Genomic DNA, 23,093 nt, shown 5'->3' on the forward strand with positions numbered 1-23,093 from the left:
ATGGCGAGAGGGACGGTGGTCACTTACCTTCATGGAGTCCTTCTCCTGGCTTTGTGCAAACCCTCACTGCAAGGAGGTGGGTGTGCTTTGAGTGCATGCATGCAGAGCTCAGCTGTGCAGTACCTGTGGATGAGGTGATGCAAAGTTTATGCAGCAAAGTGAGCAGAAGAGGAATGCATGGTTATCTTGTCTTTCTTGGTAGTTCATTGGATTTTCTGTCAGCTTTTCTGTTTTGTGAGCTACAGTATCTGTAAAGATGACAATAAGGTGGTCAAGGATTCTAAAACAAAGTATTTAGCTGCAGATTTATGATTTTTAAAAAATATCTTCTGTATAATTTTCATGGAATGCCTGTAACAGGAAAATTTCAAAACATTTCCTACATTTGAATGCATAACAGTGTGGTTAAAAGTTAAATTAATACTATTTTATTACATCATCAATGGTAATTTCTGACATCATCTCAGCAATTCTTGCAGTCTTCAATGATCAGGCAGTAATAAGATACAGACTGAGCATGTGTGAATGGATTTGTAAGCTCTGAAACAGAAATCAGATGGAGTATTACTGCTCCACTGATAAGATGTAAGAGGAAAATGAAGGACTGAGAGGGTTTTAGATCTCATAAAAAGGTTTGAAACAAAGCAGAACCTTGTTTTTTTCTAAGTAATGATTTTCTACTTGGCTTTGTGGATATTTTTGAATAAGTCAAAATCTTTGTTGGTGTAGTTTTTCATACTCTTTCACTACAGATTCACACAAAGCGGCACTGAATTTAAATCTCAGGTTATGTCTAAATAAAAAACAATGTAATTAACATGTTAAATTTGGAATGACAATCAATACACATAACATATTTTGCTCTTAAGTCACCAGGACTTAATCTTATAAGGTAACATCTAAAGGTTTTAAAAAAGCTTTATCATATGATTCACCTTTATCCATTTGTTACAGACCTCATACCACTAGCTATGTCTTGTTGCGTTGTCTGTTAGAGCCTCAAGTCAGCTGTAGGGAGTCATGCAGGGAGATACCTCTTAACCACCTCTTGTTTTGTTGGATGATCAGGATCAGGCTGGGAAGGGGGTGGGTCTCTCCAGGCTACGCTGTAACTTGAATACATATGAGGTCAGATTGAACCATTGCACTGTCAGAAGAGAGTAAAGAGACATGTCATTGGTTGTTTCATCAGTTTGAATTTTTAAGAACTAGATAAGCATTTGAACTTTTGGCTCTGAATCTGGAAACATACAGGATGTAAACTAAGAACATTTCCAATCAACAAAACTCTCACAATAAACACATGATTAAATTAGATTCCAACCTGATGTTACATCTGAACTAAACCTAGCACAAAAAAGTGCAGGGAGTTTGCGTTTGGTATATTATTTCTTTGTTGTAGCATTGCTTTTTGGCAATAATCTTATTCCATTTGAAAGCCTGTTTAATTTCCTTTTAAATGGTGCCAAATTTGTAAGGAATTTGCATTTGTGGGATGAGCAGCAGAGCTGAGTATGTTGGTTGCACCCATGAAAAATATATCAAATCTTTTCTGCCAATGCCAAACAGCTTATTTTTCTGTTGCTATTGACTCTTGTTTGGTGTTGTTTGGTGGATTGGATGATTGAGGTATGTGATTGTGTGTTTCACTCTGGCACAAAAGGCATGCCCAAGCTGATCCCACAAGTGTTCAGTGGGGTTGAGGTCAGGCCGTTCCATCCTCATCCCTCCCAAATTTTGATGGTAGTCTCTGATAAACCCCACTCTGTGGGGGCAAGCGTTGTCATCTTGGAGAACAGAGTTCAGTCCCAGACTGGAGATATGAAATTGCCACTGGCTGTAGAATTTTATCTCGATATGTCTCTGCTTTGATATTGCATCCAATGATGACAAGCCTCGCTTTTCCACTGAGGGAGATCCTCCCCCACACCATCACACTGCCTTCACCAAAAGATGTTACTCTATTGGTGCGGCAATCAGCATAAGATTCTCGGTCTCTTCTCCACACTTCGACCCTATTAAACTGCCGTAGAGAGAATCTGGTCTCATTGCTGAAAATAACAGGTGACAATCAGGCATCTGATTGTCAGCACCTGGGCGTACCTGCAGCTGAAAACAAGAGTCAATAGCAACAGCAACATAAGGTGTTTGACACTGCGAGAGAAGATTTGGCAACTTTTTTCAACCAACATACTCAGCTCCACGGCTTATCTCACAAACCCATGTTCCTTACAAACATGGCACCATTTAAAAGGGTAATAAACAGGCTTTGTAGTGGTTTAAGTTGTACTGCGTGCCAAGAAGCATTGTTACAACAAAGAAACAATGTACCCAACACAGATTTCCTTATTTTAGGTGCTCTAGTTTTAAAAAAGTCTGCAACAAACTGCATGTTAATTCAGCCAGCTATTGTTTACACATTTACTCTCCAAAGCCAGAGAAGTTTCCTCAACCAATGATGTCACACTCAGTGTAACAGAGTTTGATTTATCAGTGTAAACTGAAGAAGTGGACTGATAAACAGACTAACGTCGTCACATTACAACAGTATGGTGTCATGGACAGATTAATAAAAAGAGACTAGCATTACCCTTTCTGTAAAGAGAAGTTAATGTTATCAGACAAAATTAGTGTTCCAAAATAATGAACCCTGGCCAAACCCAACATGTCATGGAAAAAGAAAAATGATGTTTATTCATGTTCTAGCTTAAAAGATCTCGGATGAAGTGCATAATTTTACCTGTCCAGTAAGTCTATTATAGGTGCCTCTTGAAACAACAAAAGTTTTGAAGAAGGAGGTTTCTGTCCAGCAGAGTCCAGCGGGCAGAGCTGAATGACTAAACAGTTCAGTTATTTACGGCTTGTTGTTAATGTGCAGTACATGGCATTGCTGTGAGATCAGTTGTTCACATTCTTCAGGAATCCCTACAGACCTCTTCTTTTCACATCTGGACTCAGGATGCTAAAAAACGTTTCCTTTTATAGTTGTTTTCTCTGTATGTTTCTATTTTTAGCCATTGTGATTTAAAGAAAAAGTTGCAGAAAATATGAAAATGATTACCAAAGAAGCATTCATTTTGAAGGAAGAGGTGTTTGTTGTCATTTGCAGAGTAAAAAGGACCCTTTCTTTTCTTTGCCTAAAAAGCATCTGTTTGTGTTTATGCCACGTTGTCCTTGTTGTCTAGACAATTTAAATGTGTTTTATGGGGCGACTAAAAATGAGAAAATGATCTAATTAGCACAGAAAGATGACTCATAAATACCCCAAATTCTGTTGTTTTAAGGTGCAATGTTGTCATGCTTTTGGTACAAGTTTTTAAACAATACTTTCTGTTATTTTTAAGAACAATTGTATCAAAAAGTGCCAATGCTTTAAAAAATTACATCTTTTTCATAAACTTAAATTGCTGCATTCATTTTACCCTCCAGGGCCAAAAAGCACTATTTTGGTCTCATCAGACCAAGGAACTATCTTTCACTTGACCACGAAGTCTCCCACATGCCTTTTAGCAAACTGTAGTTGACATTTAGTGAGTTTTTCTTTAACAGTGATTTATCTTTGCCTCTCTCTCACTAAGCTTTGACTTGTGAAGAACCCAGACAACAGTTGTTGCTCAGCTGCTGAAGCTTGTAACTCCTTCATAGTCATAGGTGTCCTGGTGTTCGCTCTCACTAGTCTTCTTGCATAGTCGCTCAGTTTGTGAAGATTACCTGATCTAGGCAGATTTACATATGGTCCATATTCCTTCAATTACTTATTATGGATTTAACTGAACTCTGGGGAATGTTCAGTTTTTTTGTATTCATTTCCTGACATTTGCTTTTCAAAAACCTTTTCTCTGAGTTGCATGGAGTGTTCTTTTGTCCTTATGATGTAATACTAGCCAGGAATACTGACTAACCAGTAACTGGACCTTCCAGACACAGGTGTCTTTATACTACACTCACTTGAGACACATTCACTGCACTCAGGTGATCTCATTTCACTCTTTGTGAGACCACTAGCACCAGTTGGCAGAATCTCTATTAGGTCAGTCACTTTGAAGGGGATGAATATCTATGCATAACTTATTTAACCTTACACAAAAGGTTCTTTGTCTTTTTTTTTTTTTTTTTTTCAAAAAAGCTGGATTAGATTGACTATGATTGATTTATATAATTAATAAAAAAGGTAAAACATCCAAGGGAGTGATTGCTTTTAGTAGGCAATGTACACATCTTAGCTGTTCTATTTCTACTTTATTTTATGTGTACTATATCTGTAATCCATTTCATGATGGAAAAATTGGCCCTTTCAATCAGGTGTGTATGTACCTGCTGGTGGAGCAGCAGGAGGAGCTGGAGTAGGCCCAGGAGCTGGCACAGGACCTGGAACTGGATTTGGACCAGGTGGAACTGGATTTGGCCCCGGGGGCACTGGGACAGGATTTCAGCCTAGTGGGGGTGCAGGACTCGGAGCCGGAGGGTTTGGACCAGGAGTTGGTGGAGGTAGATGCCATTGAGTTTTCTGTTCAATTCAGCCATAATTATGACTTCATCTTAGAGAAATGAATAAGAGGACTGGCATGTTTAACTTAGGGTTTAGATTTCAGATGTTGCTGTGTTCATGAAAAATGAAAGTAAAATGTTTTGTGATGGTGTCATCTTTCAGTAAAATGCCATATTTGCAATTTCAAAACAAAGATTTTGTTTTCTATATCTATAAGAATGAATCAGAGATGTACATTTCATCTAAAAGAAACAAAACAGGCATGCATAATTTCTTGCAACTTTTGTATGCCTTCACTTTTTTAGTTTATAAATTCTACAATGACTGTATTCTTCAGGGGGCTATGGTGGGCGAGGGCCTGGGGGAGTAGGACCGGGAGGAGTTGGACCAGGAGGAGTGGGTCCAGGTGGAATTGGACCGGGAGGAGTGGGTCCAGGAGGAGTTGGACCAGGTGGAATTGGACCGGGAGGAGTGGGTCCAGGAATTGGACCAGGAGGAGTTGGACCAGGGGGAGTGGGTCCTGGAGGAGTTGGACCAGGAGGATTCGGACCAGGAGGAGTTGGACCAGGGGGAGGCGGTCCTGGAGGAGTTGGACCAGGAGGATTTGGACCAGGAGGAGTTGGACCAGGAGGATTTGGACCAGGGGGAGTGGGTCCTGGAGGATTTGGACCAGGAGGAGTTGGTCCAGGAGGAGTTGGACCAGGTGGAATAGGACCAGGTGGAGTTGGGCCTGGAGGAGTTGGACCAGGAGGTTTCGGTCCAAGCACATTTGGCCCGGGCAGTGGTGGGCGAGGAGTTATTCCTGGAGGCATTGGTTCTGGTAAGAGAATTGTAGCTAATTGACATAATTTTTTTCCAGTTGAACAAGATTTTCCGGATGCTACTTTTGATTTTGTTCAATGTGTCTTTTTTACAGCTGGAAAGCCTCCAAAAACAGGTAAGACAGTTATAAGCTAAATCAAGATTATTTTCAGAAAAATCCTTTTTGGAAATAGATGCCTATCAAAGGCCATAAAGCTTATCATCAGTTTAATTTCCATTTCTTTTTCATTATCCAACAAGGGTTTATGTGGTTGCACATGATCAAACAATGACACAATACACAAGAAAAAAATGACTGTAAAATCACTGTCAATATATCAGACTAAAAAACTGGACAGATTACAAATAACAGATCATTAAAGGCCAATATCAACAGTGAAATCTGTAAAACCAGCACTCATTCAGTCATAGCAATAAAAAACAAATGGAAAAATGCAAAATAACAATGTTGAGATGTGCAAAAATACTATACTAATGCAAAAAAAATCACCCTAATTTCACCTTTGCATCAAGTAAAAGAATTGCATTTGAGAGTCTTTAACCCTTCCACAGCAGTGCCTTAAAATAACAATACCAGTTTAACACAATCTGATATGCAGGAACAATCCAGGCTAACACAATGTCTTAAACTATGTCATGTATGTAACTAAATTAAAATATATATTTGTAATGGCCTGTAGGAGATGCATATGGTGGTCGTGGAGGAGTGACTGGAGGGTTTGGAGCAGGACCAGGATCTGGGGGTGTAGGGGGAGGACTCGTACCAGGCGGTGTTGGAACAGGTGGTTTTGGACCAGGTGGTGTTGGTACTGGAGGATATGGAACTGGACCTGGAGGAGTTGGTTCAGGTGGTTTTGGACCAGGAGTCACTGGAGCGCAAGGGACAGGTATGGAGTTTGTTTCTTTTGGCCCCTAAACAAAGTAGATGATAAAAATATTCCCTGATTTAACAAAAAGTCAAACAGTAAAAAATAAGAATTCAACCTCTTTTAGCACACAAACTCTCATGTTCTGCATACTGAAGTTAGTTTAAAATTTTAGAGCACCAGTTAGGATGGGCTACTTTAAAATATATGAGCACTTCTAGACTCAACCACTTAAAAATGTGTAAAACCCTTCAAAACATTCATTGAAGCCAGATTATAAAAGTTAATGTAGGTTACTTTATCAATTGCGCAGTAGGGATAATGTACAAAACCATCTGATCGGTGTGATATGGGCTATGTGCAATATATAGGTGAATCTGAAAAAATTGGAATTTCAAGTAAAAGTTCTTTTTTATTTCAAAGGTTAAATTTCCATATATTCTAGAATCATTTCATACAAAATGAAACATTTCAAAACTTTGTTTCAGCCTTGATCTTACAGCTCAAAAAAATAAAAATAATCCACTGCCTCAAAATATTAGAATATTGTGGAAAAGTCCAATTTGCAAAGGTTTCCTGAGCCTTCATTCTCTCTCTCTGGTTCAGTACACACAACCACAATCATGAGAAAGACTGCTGACTTACTCTTGTCCAGAAGACAATCCCTGGCACTCTCCACAAGGAGGGAGAGCCACAGAAGGTCACTGCTGAAAGGACAGGCTGTTCTCAGAGGCTGTCTCAAAGCATATTCAAGGAAAGTTGACTTAAGAGTAAAAGTGCAGTCAGAAAAGGTGCACAAGCAAAAGGGATGAGCTCAGCCTTCAGAGGATTGTCAAACAAAGCCGATTCAAAAACTTAGAGGAGTTTCCCAAGGAGTGGACTGAAGCTGGAGTCAGTGTATTAAGAGCCACCACACATAAACATGTCCAGGAAATGGGCTACAGGTGTATTGCTCTTAGTGTCAAGCCACTCCTGAACCAGAGATGTCATAAGCTTCTCACCTGGGCTAAGGACAAAAAGAACCGGACTGTTGCTCAGTGTTCCAAAGTCCTGTTTTCAAATGAAGGTGCATTTTGAATTGCAGTAGGAAATCAAGGTCCCAGAGGAAAGGCATAAAAGCCAATGTGCTTGAAGTTCAGCGTGAAGGTTTCACAGTCAGTGATTGTTTGAGGTGTCATGTCATCTGCTGCCGTTGGTCCACTGTCCTTTACCAAGTCCAGAGTCAGCAGTCTACCAGGACATTTTAGATCCCCTTATGTTTCCATTTGCTAAGAAGCTATATAGAGATACTGATTTCCTTTTCCAGCAGGACTTGGCACCTGCCCACAGTGAAGCCAAAACTACCAGAAACTGGTTTACTGACTATGGTATTACTGTGTTTGATTAGCCAGCCAACTGGCCTGACCTAAACCCCATAGAGAATCTCTGAGTAAATGTCAAGAGGAAGATAAGAGACACCAGACTCAACAATACCGACGAGGTAAAGGTTTCTATCGGAGCAACCTGGGCTACTTACAGCCCAGCAGTGCCCCAGACTGACTGACTCAATAATAAGTTGTATAGATGCAGTAATGTGTGCAGAAGGAGCTCCAACCAATTACTGAATGCATAAATGAGCATAATTTTCCAGGTCAACATTTCTGTAATATAAATCCTATTTTTTTTTTTACTTTTCAATCATATACTAGTATTTTGAGATAGTGGTTTTTAGTGATTTGTAAGCTGTAATCATCATGAAGTAGTGTTTTACTGGTTTGCACTGGTATGTGCATTTCTGATTACATGTGGATTGTGTTGGTTGTTTGTTTTCATTTATTGATTTGACTGTGAAGGCAAAAAAATGTGCATAGCCCTTGGAGACCAGGACCATATCCTATGGCAACAACAAAGTGTATTGCATCAAATCTCATTGCATTGTATCTTTGTAGTAACCACTGTGGTACTGACCCTAACCCTGGTCTTTAAGTCTATTCAGCTCAGAACCTTATACAGATTGTTTGCTATGTGTATGCCCTTCACAATTAGAGGAAGTTCCCCTCTCTGCACACATGGATCAGCGGTCAGTCCCTGTACAGTAAATATTGTTTCTCTTGTCAATTCAGTGGAATAGGATAAGACTTACATACATGTACCATTATTTCATTTCCTCATTACCTCAAGGTTATAAGCTATTGTTGAGAGGCCACCCACCCTAAAGCACATACACACTGAGAAGTGATAAACGCTAATGCATTAGGCATGGCAGGTCCTTGATAAAGGACGGAAGTCATCACGTCAGTCAGAAAGACTGCTTTGCTTTGGAACTACTGGCCTCTCTGTTTTCCAACCTTCAAACATGTAAGTTGCTCGCAGGATGAGGAATGTTGGTGATAACATCCAAATGATTTCTCGAGAGGCTAAGCCATGGTTTTGTGGACCCTTTTGAATTCTACCCATTATGCCAGTGGGTTGAAAATGGGTCACTGTAAGCACAGGAAACAGACTCATAGGTCACACTTTCCAGTTTACTTAAAGTCTGGCCATCTTAGCCGGACATGTTTTTTTACCTATGCTACACAATAATGCCTGCAAAGTGTGTTAGTTTTGCCCTGCTCTTTAGAATAAAAGGCAAACATCCTTGATTACCTGACAAGGAGAGAGGAGGCTTACATATTCTCTTCTGTCATTCATTTTCAATAAAAATACAAAAAGACCAACAAAGTATGAGCCACACTGTTACAAGACCATACCCAAAGCAGCTACTGAACCTTTAACCACAACACAGTAAAATAAACTGCACAGAAAAATACTACTTTTGCAAAATTAAGAAGTCAGCTTTGAAACTGACCTTTCAAGAAACACACTCCAATAATAAATCTTTTTTACAGGGAGCAAGAGAATGTCATTGATGGCATGATGGGGCGGCATTTGTTTTTCTTCTTTCCCTTTTCCAGCCAAACACAGACATCATTTACTTCTCTGCAGGAAAAAAATGACAAATCTACAGCCAAACCTCTTTCATCTATTTATTACAAAACCAAATATGCACACTTCAAACAAATGTTAAACCATTTCAGGAAACAAGCTTATCCATATGAGGTTTATTTCTGGGCCAGTCTTACTAAAGGGTGGAGACAACAAGGGACACACTGAATTCATTAATGTATGATGTAATGTATTGCAGTTTTTAGAGCAAGTACAGGAAGTAGTGAGTACTGTTTCTCTTTTACCTGATCATTAGGCCTTGGGGGAGGAGGTGTGGGTGGAGGAGTACTCGGAGTAGGAGGCCTTGGTACCGGCAGAGGTCAGGGAGGGCTCGGAGCTGGGACAGACTATGGACCTGGAGGTCAGTCTGACTTTGCTTTTTTCTTATGCAAAATGATAGTGACCAAAATTAGCCCTTCAAGCTGCCAAAGGGCTGCAACTCTGAGACATCCAATAATATGACCAACAAATGGTCCTCAATTTTATTTTTCTTACCTTAAAAGATGTGTTTAAATCCAAAATAAGTTCTTTCCTAATCCAGGTGGATATGGGGGTGGTTATGGGCCAGGTGGTGCTGGCCAATACCCAGGGTTTGGCGGAACTGGTTCAAAACCTCCAAAAACAGGTCCGTGCTTTTTACCTATGACAGTAATGCATATTACTTTTATATGTGAAAGGATTTTTTAATGTCCCATTTTTTTTTATTTTAGGTGGGGCTGGAACGTCACTTGGAGGTTATGGACCCGGTGGTGCTGGAGTTGGCCCTGGTGGTGCTGGAGTGGGACTTGGTGGAGCTGGGATAAGACCTGGTGGTGCTGGAGTGGGGCCTGGTGGAGCTGGATTTGGGCCTGGTGGTGCTGGAGTGGGACCCGGTGGAGCTGGATTTGGCCCTGGTGGAGCTGGATATGGCCCTGTTGGTGCTGGAGTGGGGCCTGGTGGAGCTGGAGTTGGTCCTGGTGGAGCTGGAGTTGGGCCCGTTGGGGCTGGAGTTGGTCCTGGTGGAGCTGGAGTGGGACCAGGTGGAGCTGGATTTGGTCCAGGTGGAGCTGGTGTTGGGCCAGGTGGCACTGGAGTTGGGCCTGGTGGAGCTGGTGTTGGACCTGGTGGAGCTGGAGTTGGGCCAGGTGGAGCCGGATTTGGGCCAGGTGGAGCTGGAATTGGGCCAGGTGGAGCTGGATTTGGGCCAGGTGGAGCTGGAATTGGACCCGGTGGAGCTGGAGTCGGGCCAGGTGGAGCTGGATTTGGGCCAGGTGGAGCTGGAGTCGGACCTGGAGGGGGTATTTTTTGTCATTTATTTTGATGCATGCTACTTTGCCAATAACTTTAAATTTGGACACATAAACATAAAACCTAAGCCATTCTCAAATTTTAAATGTTACATAAAGTTTGTTGCTGGCCTAAAAAGTACGTTACTGTAAAAATTTAAAACTTACATGAATGTGCTGCGTGGTGTTTCTTTTCTAGAAATTCTCTTTTCTCCTCTAAAGAGCCTAAAGAAAGTGCATTAAATCTCTGTTGCAGTACCTTTGCTGCCACAAACTGGAACAACAGGAGGAGGACCTGGAGGAAAGAGTGGTGGAAAAGCATCTAAGCAAGTGCCAGGTAAACTTAACAAAAAAGAGACACTTTATTTATTAACAAAGGAGGACCATCAATATTGTTTGATTTATAGTCAAACAAAAATGAAGATTTTAGAGAATGTACTTACATTTGTGTTCACACAGGAGTTGGGGTGCCAGGGCTGTATCAAGGTGGATATGTACCAGGCCAAGGTACGTACACATGAAAAATTTGATGATGATTTTGTAATACATTCAGTGAAGGACTCCATATGTATGTAAACAGAAGAAAAATCTTCTGTTTTTTCATCTTCACTGGATAGGTTTTGGTGGCCGTGGTGTTCTCCCAGGGGTGGCCACTGGAAATGGACTTGGACCTCAAAGTGGTGTGTTATTGTATTTGATACCAATAAATTTTGGAAAATCAAGTCAAAGTGAATAACTACTACCTCCTTTCTCTTAGGGGCCGGAGTACTTGGTCAAGGGAGCACTGGGCCTGGAGGATCTGGTGGTATGTGCAAGAATGTGTTAAAATGATGCATTGTGCCAGGAGCATAAGAACAGCAAGAAATGTCAAGGCATATGTCATTCAGTTTTTCACAGGATGAGCACCTCTGTTGTGTATTTCTATCCTTAGGTGGCCGTGGACAGCAGTTGCCTGGGGTCTTTCGTGGCTACCCTCTAATAACCCCCAAATCAGGTACACAAAATCAAGTTATCAAGTTAAAGTAAAAAAACAGTCAAGTTAAAAAAAATGTACTATTCTTGTAATTACAGGGGCAGGAAAATCAAAGAAACCAGGCAAAGCTGCAGCTAAATATGGTAAGGAGCAACAACTGTTATTATGAACAAGTATTATTTAATCTAAATATATCCCACCTGTTTTCTTGAACAGGTGGAACTGGGGCTGGAGGAGGAGCACTAGGTCAAGGAGGTGCTTTGGGTGTTGGGAGTCAAAGACTCGCAGGAGGAACTGGAGTTGCACCTGGACTTGGAGGTGGAACTGGAACAGGAGCTGGACCTGGATTTGGAGGTGGAGTTGGACCAGGAGCTGGACCAGGATTAGGAGCAGGAGTTGGAACAGGTAAAAAGGCTGCTTTCACACTTTTTTGTTTGTCCACGTTACTTTTTCAAAAGTGGTCCGAATCTGATTTGAAAGATCAGATTTCAATGTGATTTGTGCTGCTAAGCCTATCATGTTAAAAATCTCATCTCAGTCCAAAAAATCGGATTCAGCTTACTTTGGCCTGCAGTGAATGCAGTTTTAGAGGCTTTTTTCCATCTTTTAGAGGGGGTAGTATTTAAACATTCACTAATGTTTTCACAATTCTTACAATAGTTTCAATGTTCCAACAAAAATCTCCTTTTACATATCGCATACGATTTGGCGTAATTTGCACAAGTTACATTGTACTGGGTTATCTTTTACTTGGACATGTTTTGTGCCACAGGTTATGGTCCTGGCTCAGCCAAAGCCCGCAAATATGGTAAAGAAAATGTACATAATTTACCAATGTTATCATAAAATATGGAAAAAAAACCACCAAAGAACCTCTATTATTCTGCTTTTGAAACCATTAAAAATCCTCCACAGGTCAGGCAGGAGGTCTTGGAGGACTAGGAGGAATCGGCCAAGGTGGTCCTGGTACAGGCTTCGGACCTGGAGGAGTTGTACCAGGTGGTGTAGGGACAGGCTTTAGACCAGGAGGAGTGGGACCAGGTGGTGCAGGAACAGGCTTCGGGCCTGGAGGAGTCGGACCAGGCGGTGCTGGAACAGGCTTTGGACCAGGAGGAGTGGGACCAGGAGGTGCTGGAACAGGCTTCGGGCCTGGAGGAGTCGGACCAGGCGGTGCTGGAACAGGCTTTGGACCAGGAGGAGTGGGACCAGGTGGTGCTGGAACAGGCTTTGGACCAGGAGGAGTGGGACCAGGTGGTGCAGGAACAGGCTTTGGACCAGGAGGAGTGGGACTAGGTGGTGCTGGAACAGGCTTCGGACCAGGAGGTGTTGGACCCGGCAGTGCTGGTACTGGCTTAGGGGTTCTCGGTTATGGTCCAAGTGGAACAGGAACTGGCCCTGGAGGGAGAATTGGTGTTGGGCCTGGTGGCACTGGAACTGGATTAGGAGGAACAGGACCTGGAGGTAATCAAAAGTGTTTGGTAATATATCTTACATTAATACATTACAACATAAATAGCTTAAGACTCCTTTTTAAGACAGGTAATGAAATAATTATTTGATTTTCAGGGTATGACGCCAGTGCGAAAGCTCGTAAATATGGTAAGCATCGCAAACTATTTCCTGAATTTAAATAATAGTGCCTAGAATATGTTTCAAAAAAAGAACATCAGAGGTTAACAAAAAACCACTTCTTCTTTCTTGATTTTTCTTTTTTTTTTTTTAAAAAAGGTATGCTAAGTGGAGCTCTTGGAGTTGGAACTGGCCTTGGACCAGGAGGAGTGGGACCAGGTGGTGCTGGAACAGGCTTTGGACCAGGAGGTGTCGGACCAGGTGGTGCTGGAACAGGCTTTGGGCCAGGAGGCGTGGGACCAGGTGGTGCAGGAACAGGATTTGGACCAGGAGGAGTGGGTCCAGGTGGTGCTGGAACAGGCTTCGGACCAGGAGGAGTAGGACCAGGAGGTGCAGGAACAGGCTTTGGACCAGGAGGAGTGGGACCAGGAGGTGCTGGAACAGGCTTCAGGCCTGGAGGAGTGGGACCAGGCGGTGTTGGAACAGGCTTTGGACCAGGAGGAGTGGGACCAGGTGGTGCTGGAACAGGCTTCAGACCAGGAGGAGTGGGACCAGGCGGTGTTGGAACAGGATATGGACCAGGAGGAGTGGGTCCAGGTGGTGCTGGTACAGGATTTTGGCCAGGAGGAGTGGGTCCAGGTGGTGCTGGAACAGGCTTTGGACCAGGAGGAGTCGGACCAGGTGGTGCTGGAACAGGCTTCGGACCAGGAGGAGTGGGACCAGGTGGTGCTGGAACAGGCTACAGACCAGGAGGATTGGGACCAGGCGGTGCTGGTACAGGCTTTGGGCCAGGAGGAACTGGCTATGGACCAGGAGGTAGGATGATAGATATTTAAATAGATCAGATTTTTGAAGTGATGAGAGTCCTTTGATTCATTAAAGATGTTGATGTACTTACATTTTGCAGGCTATGCCGGAGCAAAAGCTCGTAAATATGGTAAGACACAACCTTAAGAAAAGATCTAAAATACTCTGATTTATTTATTATATTAACTTTAACTTATACATTTCACAAAATGTTCCCATTTTAAACGTAAACTGATTACCTGTACTATTCCCTACCATCATGTGCTGAACTGTCTTCCTTGGTTTCTTTAGATACAGCATTACTTGCACACAGCACCACTATTTTATGTTTTATAATTTCCTGATAACAACGTTCCCTGCAGGTCTGCCTGGAGGTGCTGGAGGTGTTCTGGGTGCAGGTGGACAGGTTGTTGGAACAGGAGGTGGACTGGGTGAGTTTAGACCAAGTATTACTTCCCATAAGAAATAAGGATCTGAGAGTCTGTATACAGTATCATCTACAAAAAATAAAGGTTATTAAACAATTAGTATTCAGATTAAAGCTGTTTAAGTACCATAACTATTTAGTAATGGGCAGCATTTGCATCTTGGTACTTCTTTTCATTAAGTTATGTTGTCTTTGGATGAAATATTGACAGGCATTGACAAAATATGGCAACATCTGATACCTCCACGCTACAGCTTAATACACAGAGTTGCGTTTATATCAATAGAATGAAAACATAATAAGACTCAATGTAGTTGAAGTATATGTTTAAACTATATGCCTTCCCTATCTAATCTTACCAAGGGTTACCTGTTGGGACTGGTGGAGCATTTGGGACAGGGAGAACAGGATATGGTCCTGCTGGATATGGACCAGGAGTTGGTTATGGACCAGGCGGAGGCTACGGTACAGTATCAGAGTCTGGATATTTAACAATTTCAGGTGCCAGATTAGGTTTTGTCTAATTAAATTTTCCTAGAGGCCAAGCTAAGTCCTAATTTTAGTACTCCAAACACTCCTGATGGATTACTTTGTGGCATAGCAGATTTGGGTAGTAAACTGTATGTATATCTTTCTTACTGAAAGACTTTATCCTTCACAAATGTTAAACCCATTTAAACCTACAGGCTGGGTGATTTGAAACTAGCAGTGGAGGTTTAGATTGGTGTAACTACCTGCATAACACCTATTCTTTGTGAGCATTAGACCTGAGACGCTTTGAAGCTTTAATCACATACAAGTATTTTATGAAATGTTCTTTTATTGACCTCTATTGGTCAGTATTGAGAATTGCAGTATATAGTGTAGGATGATAGAATGAAAATGAAGAGTGGGAAGGTTGCTCCAAATATTGGTAAATTTTATCAACCACTTTCCTATGTGTGAAGTCTACCAAAGCTATAATTTTGATTTCAGCTCCAAAGTTGTGATTTTTCCCAGTTTTAACATTTTAATTAAAGTTAGCAGTAGGATTAGATAACAGAAAGCTTAATCTGTAATAGTGATCATGCACAAACATAAGTCTTGCTATCTTTAAGTCTCCTGTAACAATCTATTTCACTGTGCAGTATGTTATTTCTGTTCATTTAATGGTTTCTATCAATATTTACATCCCGCTTTATTTGTTGGGTTCCTCAGGCTACGGGACAGGTGGATCTAAATCTAAAGCTGCTAAATATGGTAAGAGATTGTTTGATAAGTCACATAACAGCATGTATACATGACATGTAAATTTAAAAAAAAAGAAATTAATCTGTTAGCCAGGGTACCTTCATGATAAACCAAATGCGCTTCTTCATAATCCACAGGGCAACCTGGTGGAGTTACACCTGGGGCAGGAACAGGGACCAGCTCTACAGGAGTAGGAACAGGGACCAGCACTACAGGAGTAGGATCAGGGACCATCACCACAGGAGCAGGGGATGGAAACAGGACAACAGGAGCAGCAGGAGCACTACCAGGTGCAGGGACTGTCACTGGGATTCCGTTGAATGGTACCAGCATTGGTGTCAGTACTGGGACAACAGTTGGACCCACGGGTAAGCCTCCTTTTTTAAGGATTATAGATGGACAGAAAGTTTAAAATGAAATCTCTGTGAAATAATCTGTCTTCTGGTTCAGGAGGAGGAATTGGTGCCACAGGAGGAACACAAGCTCCAGGAGCAGAAGGTGTCTGAACAGTGTTTGCATAAAGAAGTCGGTGAAAAGCACAGATTTTGTACTATTAAACAGTAATACACTAACATTATTTCTAATATAAAAATAGAACTTGATGCTACTTTTAACACTGTTTTTGCAGCATCAAATGCAAACTTAACTTAGTTTTTGTCTTTTGTGTTGTCTTCTGTTCCTCTGTAAAGTGACCTTGGGTCCCATGAAATGTGTCATTTAAATCCAAGCTATTATTGTTATAAGGCTTATTTGCTGATTATTCATACACATATCATTTCTACCTTTTAAAAACACTACAATTTAAAAATCTCAGGTGTTGAATAAAATATTCTTATTCTAGGGGAAGGAGCTGCTGGCAGTGTGCTAGAGGGGTCTGGGAGTTCTGCAGGAGAAGGTGCGTTAGACCTGACTGGTTTCTTGAGAGTCTATCTTTGTTCACCTGAAAATTATTTGCACATTTTGTGCCAAGAGGAAATAAAATTGAATATGTAAAAGTTAACCATGTTTCTTAAAAAAAAAAAAAAAAAAAAAGACCCATATGGTTAAAAAAAAGTTGAAAAGAAAAAATACATCTATTGTTACCTGAGAAAAGAAAAATTCATAGAATTAAGTCATTATAATAACACTTTTTTGCATAACATTGTCAAGAAGTTAATGTTCATTTTAAATGTTTATGTAAAATACTTACCACATATGAAGTCCATGCCATTACTTTTAAAACAGGAGGTACTGGTTTATCTGGTAGACCAGTGGGTGCAGGAGGTGATGGAGATGGCCTGAGTGGCACAGGAATACCAATCATTGCTGCAAAACCAGGTATTTCTGTTATTTTGAAATGAATTCTAAATAAATTCTATAGAGTGAAAAATAAATTTTGGAAGTAGTACAAGCTAAATCAAACAAGAAACCTCATTCTGTAAAGTCTGTTCCTTTCCCCCTTAATGTGTTTTTACTTAACAGGTGTCAATGGGACAGCCGTACCAGGTCAGATTCATTTCACATCCAGTGTTACATGTTTGTCTACTCATAATGCATGTTTATCTGTTTTACTCACTGTGCATGTTCATTCATTTCATTACACTAATCAGAGAGATACTGACCAATATAGAGGACAACATATAATTCTTTTCTCAAATAGAGTGTTGAAAATGTATAAGTTAAGTAACAACCATAAATATTTTGTAAAAATATATCGATAGGTTAGAAACAACTCAAGAAGAAAGAGGATAGTACCAATGTCGAAACACTGTTACCATGTAAAAAGACTATACCAAGTTTCTGACTACTAACATTATCAAGAAATTAAAGAACTTTAATTTGTTTTGCAAATTTAAAGATTTTTAATAGTAAAGGATTACTGCTATTAAAGAGACTGAACATAAAATGTTACGGAAGCTTATTGTCCTTATTTTAAACATTAATGTTTCAAAAACAAAATAAATGATAATTGATTTTAAGAAAAAGCCCCAACCTCTTTACCCTGTTTTTATTCAGAGCCAGCCTGTGAAAGCTGTACAGCATTACAGGTAGTTTGGCACAATCATTGATAATTTGTTGACCTTTGATACTAGCACAGATGCAGTCTTGCTCACCAACGAATGTTAATGTTATAAATTAAAAACAGACGTGTCTATTATGAAAATGTTTTATTCATGTTTTATCAAGTTAATTTAAAATTTAAAATTCTGAAAAATAAAAACAGACTCAACAGCACTGTAAAAACGTGTGGTGAAAGTGCAGGGACAAATTTTGAAGAACTTTCCCTACTTTATAGAGCCAGAGTCACAAGGAAGGCCAAAGCCATCCATGCTGATCAGAGTCACCCCTTTTCTTGCAAATACAGCCTGCTGCCATCTGATCGAAGGTACATGGTACCAATATATAGAACAAGACAATTTCACAGTTCATTTATTCCGGCTTCTACTGGCCTCATTAATAACTTGATCTGATCTGCCCATTTAAACCGCAGCGGCATACATCAGCATGCTTGGTAACCTGTGTATGTTGTGGATTCTGCATATGTTTTGTCGTATGTTTCTATTTATTTTCTGCCGGCTGTAAAATAGCAGGGGATGATAAAGTTTACCTTACCTTACCTATCACAATTACTTCTAATTTTTATGAAATCAATTATTCATTCAAATGCTTCACAGATGTCACTGAACTAACTACCTGAGAGGTTTTTTTTTTTTTTTTTGGTTCTTATCACTGATCTGTTAACACAAAATAAAGCATGGCCTACTATACCTAACAATCAAGGCGAATATAATCCTAAAATTGAACCTCTGGAAATGCATTTTAAAAGCTGTTCCAGACCTCTATGAATGTCTAGATTAAGAATATATATATTTTCAGCAAGCTAATACTACATAATTCTCACAAACACGTTTTTCATAACAGGACTGTTGTGTTAATAAGATGTACTTTGGAATGACCTTATTTGTTTTTTCTTTTCCTAAAATTCAGGTGGTGCAGATGGAGGTGAGATTTCCAGCTACAGTCATACAGTGCAAAGCACCTTTATTCAACATTCCTGAATATGATTCTTGCTCCAACATACTTCTGGCATTAATCTTAAAGTCAAAGAATATACACATTTTTATCAAACTTAGCTGTCTTTTCTTTTCACAGATTTAAGCGGGATGCTGCCAGGAGCCAAACCACTCAAACCCCCAGGTGAATAAAAGTTTTTACTAGATCTGTAAAAAAATTTAAAAACTTGCAAGTTTACTTGCATTCTGTGTTTACATATTCTGGTTTAAAAATCTATAAACAAGGCAAGTAACAGGCCAGTAGACAGCAAGGATAAAGCTTAAGGAGGACCTTGGACCTAGCAGTTTGGTCGCATGCCATGTGCATTGAAGCCTCAGTTCAAAACCTGAGCTGTGGTTAATTTCCCTGTCTCTTACCCCTGTTTGCAGCTGATCCACTGTCCTATTAATAATAAATGCATAAGATATCCATAAATAAATCCTAAAAAGGGGTCTTGAAATTTTCTCCTCTAATTATTAATGCTAATGTTGAGCTTCAAATTATAGGGTTGTATTAGGGGCACAATGCAAATCTCATGGGAGCAGGTGGTTTTACTGTTGCTGCAGGAAAAATACTTGAGGGCCCCAAATATCTAGAGATTGTTGGGACTGAATTAGCAAAATGACATGACAAGGAAGATTTATGCTTTGTGTAACACATACACAAAGCATTCTGACCTTTGAAGAAAATTCTCATTTACAAATGAGAAAGTAACTGACAAAGGTGGATAAGAAATGGACTCTATGATACAACAATGTTGGAAAATCTGTTGCAGTTGTAAGCTGTAGCAAGTGTCACACATCAAAATAATCAGATGGTAACGCTGGATTAGTTTAGAATTGTTGGCTATCAGTCCACATGAGAATGCATATATCTATGTAAAAAAATTCTGGACCTTTGCCAGAAAGAGGGTTTCTTTTCAAACTCCTTGGGCCACAGGCTTTAATAACAAACTGTCCTTTATTCATTGGAGGTCAGTTTGTTATTAAAGCCTGTAGTAATCACCATTTGTATAGTTATTTCAAACTTACCTCACTTTCTGCAGGTGTTCCGAGAGGAGACACTCCTGGTGAAGGAGATGGAGGCCCTGATGAAGAAAGAGGCATCACTGGTGGAACAGATGGAGGACTGGGAGGCGTGAGAGGGAGTCCTTCCAGTGCAGGAGCTTCAGGAGGCGTTTCAGGTGGTGCAACAGGAACTGGAAGAGGGGACAGCCCTGCAACTGGTACTGGAGTTGGACCAGGAGTAGGAGTAGGAGGAACACCAAAACCACCCAAAGGTGCTTTTACTTCCATCCATCTCAAATATTTCTCATGATCTATTAATTGCAACTTGGTATCAAACTTAAAACCCAGCCAATGTATAAAATTTCTTTTAAAAAGTATATTAATGAAAGCTCAAACTATTTACAATAACTCTCAAGTATTCTATCATATCTTTTTAAAATGGACCAGATGGTGCTGCAGTAGGAGGTGTAGGTGGGGTGCCAGGAGGAGGGACCGGGACAGGAGGAGGTCAAAGAGGAGTTGGAGGAGGTTCAGGAGGAGTGGGCTTGGTACCTGGCACTGGTGGAACTGGTGGAATAGGAACTGGAGCTTCCAAACCTGGAAAAAGTGAGTTATGCCTCAGTGTCTAAAATTGCTGTGTTTTATTCTAAACCCATGTACCTTTACAGTAAATATTCTTATGTCAAAATGTGTTTGTTTGTTTTGTTAAACATAGGCTATGGTGCTGGTGGAGCTGGAGTCTTACCAAGTGGAGGTATGCTTGCTTACACTATCAGCCAAAACATGGCCGAAATGTAGTATTAATCAGGTTTTTTTTTTTTTTCTCTCAGGAGTACGTTACCCTACAGGGGCTGGAGTAGGACAAGGAACCGGAAAACGAGGCAAAGGTTGGATATATTTTCCCTTACATTCTTCCCTGTTCTTTCCTTGGAATTTTGTCCTCAGGCATGAAAGATGCTGCATGTAACATCTCTTTTTTCTACTGTCTATCAGCATATGGGCCTGGTGGTTTTGGAGCTGGTCCAGGAGGTTATGGTGCAGGTCCTGGAAGTTATGGAACTGGTCCAGGTGGTTTTGGTGCAAGGCCTGGTGGATATGGAGTGGGACCTGGGAGCTTTGCAGGCACTGGTCTTGGTCCGGGTGGTGCTGGGGCCCTTGGAGTTGGAGGTGTTGGAACTGGAGGTTTAGGTGGAGGTGTGGGAACAGGGCCTGGTGGAGTTGCTGGTGGACAGGGCGGATATGGTGGTGGTGTAGGTCCTGGTGGTAAGATGAATTAAAATCAATCAAATATTTACTTAAAATCATCTAACTGAAATTTTAGTAAACTTATATACTCTGTTATCCAGGATCAAGATATGGCACTGGTCCAGGAATTGGTACAGGCACAGGCAAACCACCAAAAAGTATGACACACAATGACCATAAAGATAAAACCTGTTATACAAAAAACAAACATTGAATCCATATTTGTCTTTTAGGTTATGGAGGAAGAGCTGTTGGCACTGGCACTGGCACTGGTCCTGGCAGCTTTGGGCCAGGTGGACCTGGTGGAGCTAGTACTGGAACAGGAGGATATGGACCAGGTGGCTTTGGGCCTGGCAGTACTAGTGTTGGTGGTTATGGACCTGGTGGAACAGGGCCAGGTGGATATAGACCCAGTGGTGAAGGGACAGGTCTGGGTGGTGCCGGAACAAGACCAGGAGGGATTGGACCCGGTGGTGTTGCCACAGGACCAGGCAGCTATGGACCAGGTGGGGCTGGTGTCGTTCCTGGTGTTTATACTTCTGGAGGTCAAGGACTGGGTTCAAGAAAGCCCCCAAAATCAGGTACAAAGGTCATGTTTAATAGAACTAACCATAACAGGTAATAAGGTATCAATTGCAAAATATTGAGGCTGGCAAATTGTCTTGCAGGTTATGGATCATCCTCACTTGGAGGAGCTGGTTATGTGCCAGGTGAGAAAGTCCTTCATTACAGCCCAGGAAAAAACAAAATATCTGATAGCTCTTTTTTCTAACAATAGAACATTACTAAATATAATACCATACAATGCTACACAGTCTAAGTAGTTATTTAAGTAGTTCTGAGTACACAGTCAGGTCAGCTAGGTAACTTGTAGTAGTGCTTCGTATGCTAGCAAAAGAAACAAAACTACTTGGCAAGCTGAATAACAAATGAACAATTCATTTTTTTTTAGAAATGAGGCAAGAATTCATTAATATAAAATATAAAAATATAAAATAAAACCAAGCTTTCTGTAGTAAAACATTGGTAAACTGTTTGCATTGTTTGCATTTTTCAAGGTGCAGGGTTTGGTAGTACCGGAGCTGGTGGATATGGTCTCGGGGGTGTTGGCACTGGGACTGGAGGTGTTGGACCAGGTGGCATCGGCACTGGGACTGGGGGTGTTGGACCAGGTGGTGTTGGCACAGGAACAGGAGGCCTTGGGCCAGGTGGTGTTGGCACAGGTACAGGAGGCTTCGGACCAGGTGGTGTTGGCACAGGAACAGGGGGCTTTGGACCAGGTGGTGCTGGCACAGGACCAGGGGGCTTTGGACCAGGTGGTGCTGGCACAGGACCAGGAGGCTTCGGACCAGGTGGTGCTGGCACGGGACCAGGAGGCTTCAGACCAGGGGTTGCTGGCACAGGACCAGGAGGCTTCGGACCAGGCGGTGTCGGCACAGGAACTGGAGGCTATGGACCAGGTGGTACCAGCATCAGTACCGGAGGCTATGGACCAGCAGGGCAGGGATTTGGAAAAAGAAAGCCATACAAATCTGGTGAGTATTGATACATACTTAAAGGCATTTCATATACAAACATCAATTGCACTAAGGAAGACATCATTCTGATTTAAGTGTTGTTTAAGTTTTGGAGATATTTAACAGAGAAGATGTTAATGGAATACTCTTTTCTATGTGCAGGTGTAAGTACAGGTACAACTGGAGGGTTTGGACCAGGTGGTGCCGGCACAGGGATATTAGGAGGCTTTGGAACAGGTGGTGCTGGCACTGGAACTGGAGGAGGCTTTGGGCCAGGTGGCATTGGTACAGGAACTGGTGGAGGTTTTGGACCAGGTGGTGCTGGCACAGGAACTGGAGGAGGCTTTGGGCCAGGTGGCGTTGGCACAGGAACTGGTGGAGGCTTTGGACCAGGTGGTGCTGGCACAGGAACTGGAGGAGGCTTTGGGCCAGGTGGCGCTGGCACAGGAACTGGAGGAAGCTTTGGACCAGTTGGAGGCTTTGGACCAGGTGGTGCTGGCACAGGAACTGGAAGAGGCTTTGGACCAGGTGGTGCTGGCACAGGAACTGGAGGAGGCTTTGGACCAGGTGGTGCTGGCACAGGAACAGGAGGAGGCTTTGGGCCAGGCAGCCAAGGACTGGGAAAAAGGAAACCATCTAAATCTGGTATGTAAAGTCATATATTTAAAAAAAAAAAAAAATTAATGGTCAAGACCAAATTGGTTGAGGAATGATTATTTTTGCTAGAGTAAGTAGTCGGCATAAAACCATTTGATTGAAGCATTTCTCTTGTTTTTTCAGCTTTTGGGGGACCTGGATTTGGATCAGGTGGGACTTAAGATAGATTAAGGAAGAATTTTAACTTAAATACATAAAAGTATGCATAAGTGATGTATGATT

At 41.4% G+C, this 23,093-nt stretch overlaps 5 protein-coding genes across 8 annotated transcripts in view; all 5 read left to right on the forward strand.

Moving 5' to 3' along the window:
• On the forward strand, window positions 1-9,944 carry LOC121519227 (spidroin-2-like). The gene is made up of 8 exons (XM_041802067.1): window positions 1-76; window positions 4,303-4,488; window positions 4,827-5,309; window positions 5,406-5,426; window positions 5,992-6,198; window positions 9,398-9,502; window positions 9,645-9,766; window positions 9,852-9,944. The coding sequence occupies exons 1-8, from the start codon at window positions 1-3 to the stop codon at window positions 9,942-9,944; spliced, it is 1,293 nt and encodes a 430-aa protein (XP_041658001.1).
• Window positions 9,900-11,232, forward strand: LOC121519228. The gene is made up of 5 exons (XM_041802068.1): window positions 9,900-10,418; window positions 10,663-10,743; window positions 10,866-10,913; window positions 11,024-11,086; window positions 11,164-11,232. The coding sequence occupies exons 1-5, from the start codon at window positions 10,047-10,049 to the stop codon at window positions 11,230-11,232; spliced, it is 633 nt and encodes a 210-aa protein (XP_041658002.1). The 5' UTR covers window positions 9,900-10,046.
• On the forward strand, window positions 11,217-12,279 carry LOC121518640 (glycine-rich cell wall structural protein-like). Its single transcript, XM_041801094.1, has 3 exons — window positions 11,217-11,400; window positions 11,478-11,522; window positions 11,596-12,279. Exons 1-3 carry the CDS (start codon window positions 11,271-11,273, stop codon window positions 11,874-11,876), a joined length of 456 nt encoding a protein of 151 aa, XP_041657028.1. The 5' UTR covers window positions 11,217-11,270; the 3' UTR covers window positions 11,877-12,279.
• LOC121519230 (glycine-rich cell wall structural protein-like) lies at window positions 12,136-13,773 on the forward strand. Its single transcript, XM_041802071.1, has 5 exons — window positions 12,136-12,187; window positions 12,295-12,840; window positions 12,946-12,978; window positions 13,108-13,283; window positions 13,330-13,773. The coding sequence occupies exons 1-5, from the start codon at window positions 12,136-12,138 to the stop codon at window positions 13,771-13,773; spliced, it is 1,251 nt and encodes a 416-aa protein (XP_041658005.1).
• Window positions 13,579-23,093, forward strand: part of LOC121518637 (spidroin-1-like) — a 15,382-nt gene continuing 5,867 nt past the window's right edge. For 3 of the 4 annotated variants that reach the window (XM_041801089.1, XM_041801090.1, XM_041801087.1), the window contains exons 1-22: window positions 13,579-13,885; window positions 14,118-14,186; window positions 14,546-14,647; window positions 15,380-15,421; window positions 15,550-15,780; window positions 15,863-15,910; window positions 16,254-16,307; window positions 16,637-16,729; window positions 16,874-16,897; window positions 18,380-18,394; window positions 18,545-18,589; window positions 19,491-19,724; window positions 19,900-20,058; window positions 20,168-20,206; window positions 20,283-20,339; window positions 20,446-20,715; window positions 20,799-20,855; window positions 20,931-21,278; window positions 21,366-21,407; window positions 21,756-22,232; window positions 22,377-22,859; window positions 22,995-23,021. In XM_041801089.1, the coding sequence (XP_041657023.1) occupies window positions 13,831-13,885; window positions 14,118-14,186; window positions 14,546-14,647; window positions 15,380-15,421; window positions 15,550-15,780; window positions 15,863-15,910; window positions 16,254-16,307; window positions 16,637-16,729; window positions 16,874-16,897; window positions 18,380-18,394; window positions 18,545-18,589; window positions 19,491-19,724; window positions 19,900-20,058; window positions 20,168-20,206; window positions 20,283-20,339; window positions 20,446-20,715; window positions 20,799-20,855; window positions 20,931-21,278; window positions 21,366-21,407; window positions 21,756-22,232; window positions 22,377-22,859; window positions 22,995-23,021 (2,971 nt within the window). In that variant the 5' untranslated portion in view covers window positions 13,579-13,830. The remainder of the gene's footprint in view (window positions 13,886-14,117; window positions 14,187-14,545; window positions 14,648-15,379; window positions 15,422-15,549; window positions 15,781-15,862; window positions 15,911-16,253; window positions 16,308-16,636; window positions 16,730-16,873; window positions 16,898-18,379; window positions 18,395-18,544; window positions 18,590-19,490; window positions 19,725-19,899; window positions 20,059-20,167; window positions 20,207-20,282; window positions 20,340-20,445; window positions 20,716-20,798; window positions 20,856-20,930; window positions 21,279-21,365; window positions 21,408-21,755; window positions 22,233-22,376; window positions 22,860-22,994; window positions 23,022-23,093) is intronic. The other variant, XM_041801088.1, reaches the window with a different exon arrangement.

This window comes from Cheilinus undulatus, linkage group 12 (genome assembly GCF_018320785.1).
Source record: "Cheilinus undulatus linkage group 12, ASM1832078v1, whole genome shotgun sequence".
Classification (NCBI taxonomy): Eukaryota; Metazoa; Chordata; class Actinopteri; order Labriformes; family Labridae; genus Cheilinus; species Cheilinus undulatus.

Bases quoted from the DNA above. Each gene is read 5' to 3' on its own strand.
- LOC121519227 (XM_041802067.1), top strand. From the start codon at position 1: ATGGCGAGAGGGACGGTGGTCACTTACCTTCATGGAGTCCTTCTCCTG. The intron at 5,310-5,405 runs GTAAGAGAATTG...TCTTTTTTACAG, and splicing joins TCCTGGAGGCATTGGTTCTG to CTGGAAAGCCTCCAAAAACA. The intron at 9,767-9,851 runs GTCCGTGCTTTT...TTTTTATTTTAG, and splicing joins TTCAAAACCTCCAAAAACAG to GTGGGGCTGGAACGTCACTT.
- LOC121519228 (XM_041802068.1), top strand. From the start codon at position 10,047: ATGGCCCTGTTGGTGCTGGAGTGGGGCCTGGTGGAGCTGGAGTTGGTC. The intron at 10,419-10,662 runs GTATTTTTTGTC...TCTCTGTTGCAG, and splicing joins TGGAGTCGGACCTGGAGGGG to TACCTTTGCTGCCACAAACT. The intron at 11,087-11,163 runs GTGTGTTATTGT...CCTTTCTCTTAG, and splicing joins TGGACTTGGACCTCAAAGTG to GGGCCGGAGTACTTGGTCAA.
- LOC121518640 (XM_041801094.1), top strand. From the start codon at position 11,271: ATGTCAAGGCATATGTCATTCAGTTTTTCACAGGATGAGCACCTCTGT. The intron at 11,401-11,477 runs GTACACAAAATC...TTGTAATTACAG, and splicing joins TCTAATAACCCCCAAATCAG to GGGCAGGAAAATCAAAGAAA. The intron at 11,523-11,595 runs GTAAGGAGCAAC...TTTCTTGAACAG, and splicing joins CAAAGCTGCAGCTAAATATG to GTGGAACTGGGGCTGGAGGA.
- LOC121519230 (XM_041802071.1), top strand. From the start codon at position 12,136: ATGTTTTGTGCCACAGGTTATGGTCCTGGCTCAGCCAAAGCCCGCAAA. The intron at 12,841-12,945 runs GTAATCAAAAGT...TTTGATTTTCAG, and splicing joins AGGAGGAACAGGACCTGGAG to GGTATGACGCCAGTGCGAAA. The intron at 13,284-13,329 runs GTGGGTCCAGGT...CAGGAGGAGTAG, and splicing joins CAGGATTTGGACCAGGAGGA to GACCAGGAGGTGCAGGAACA.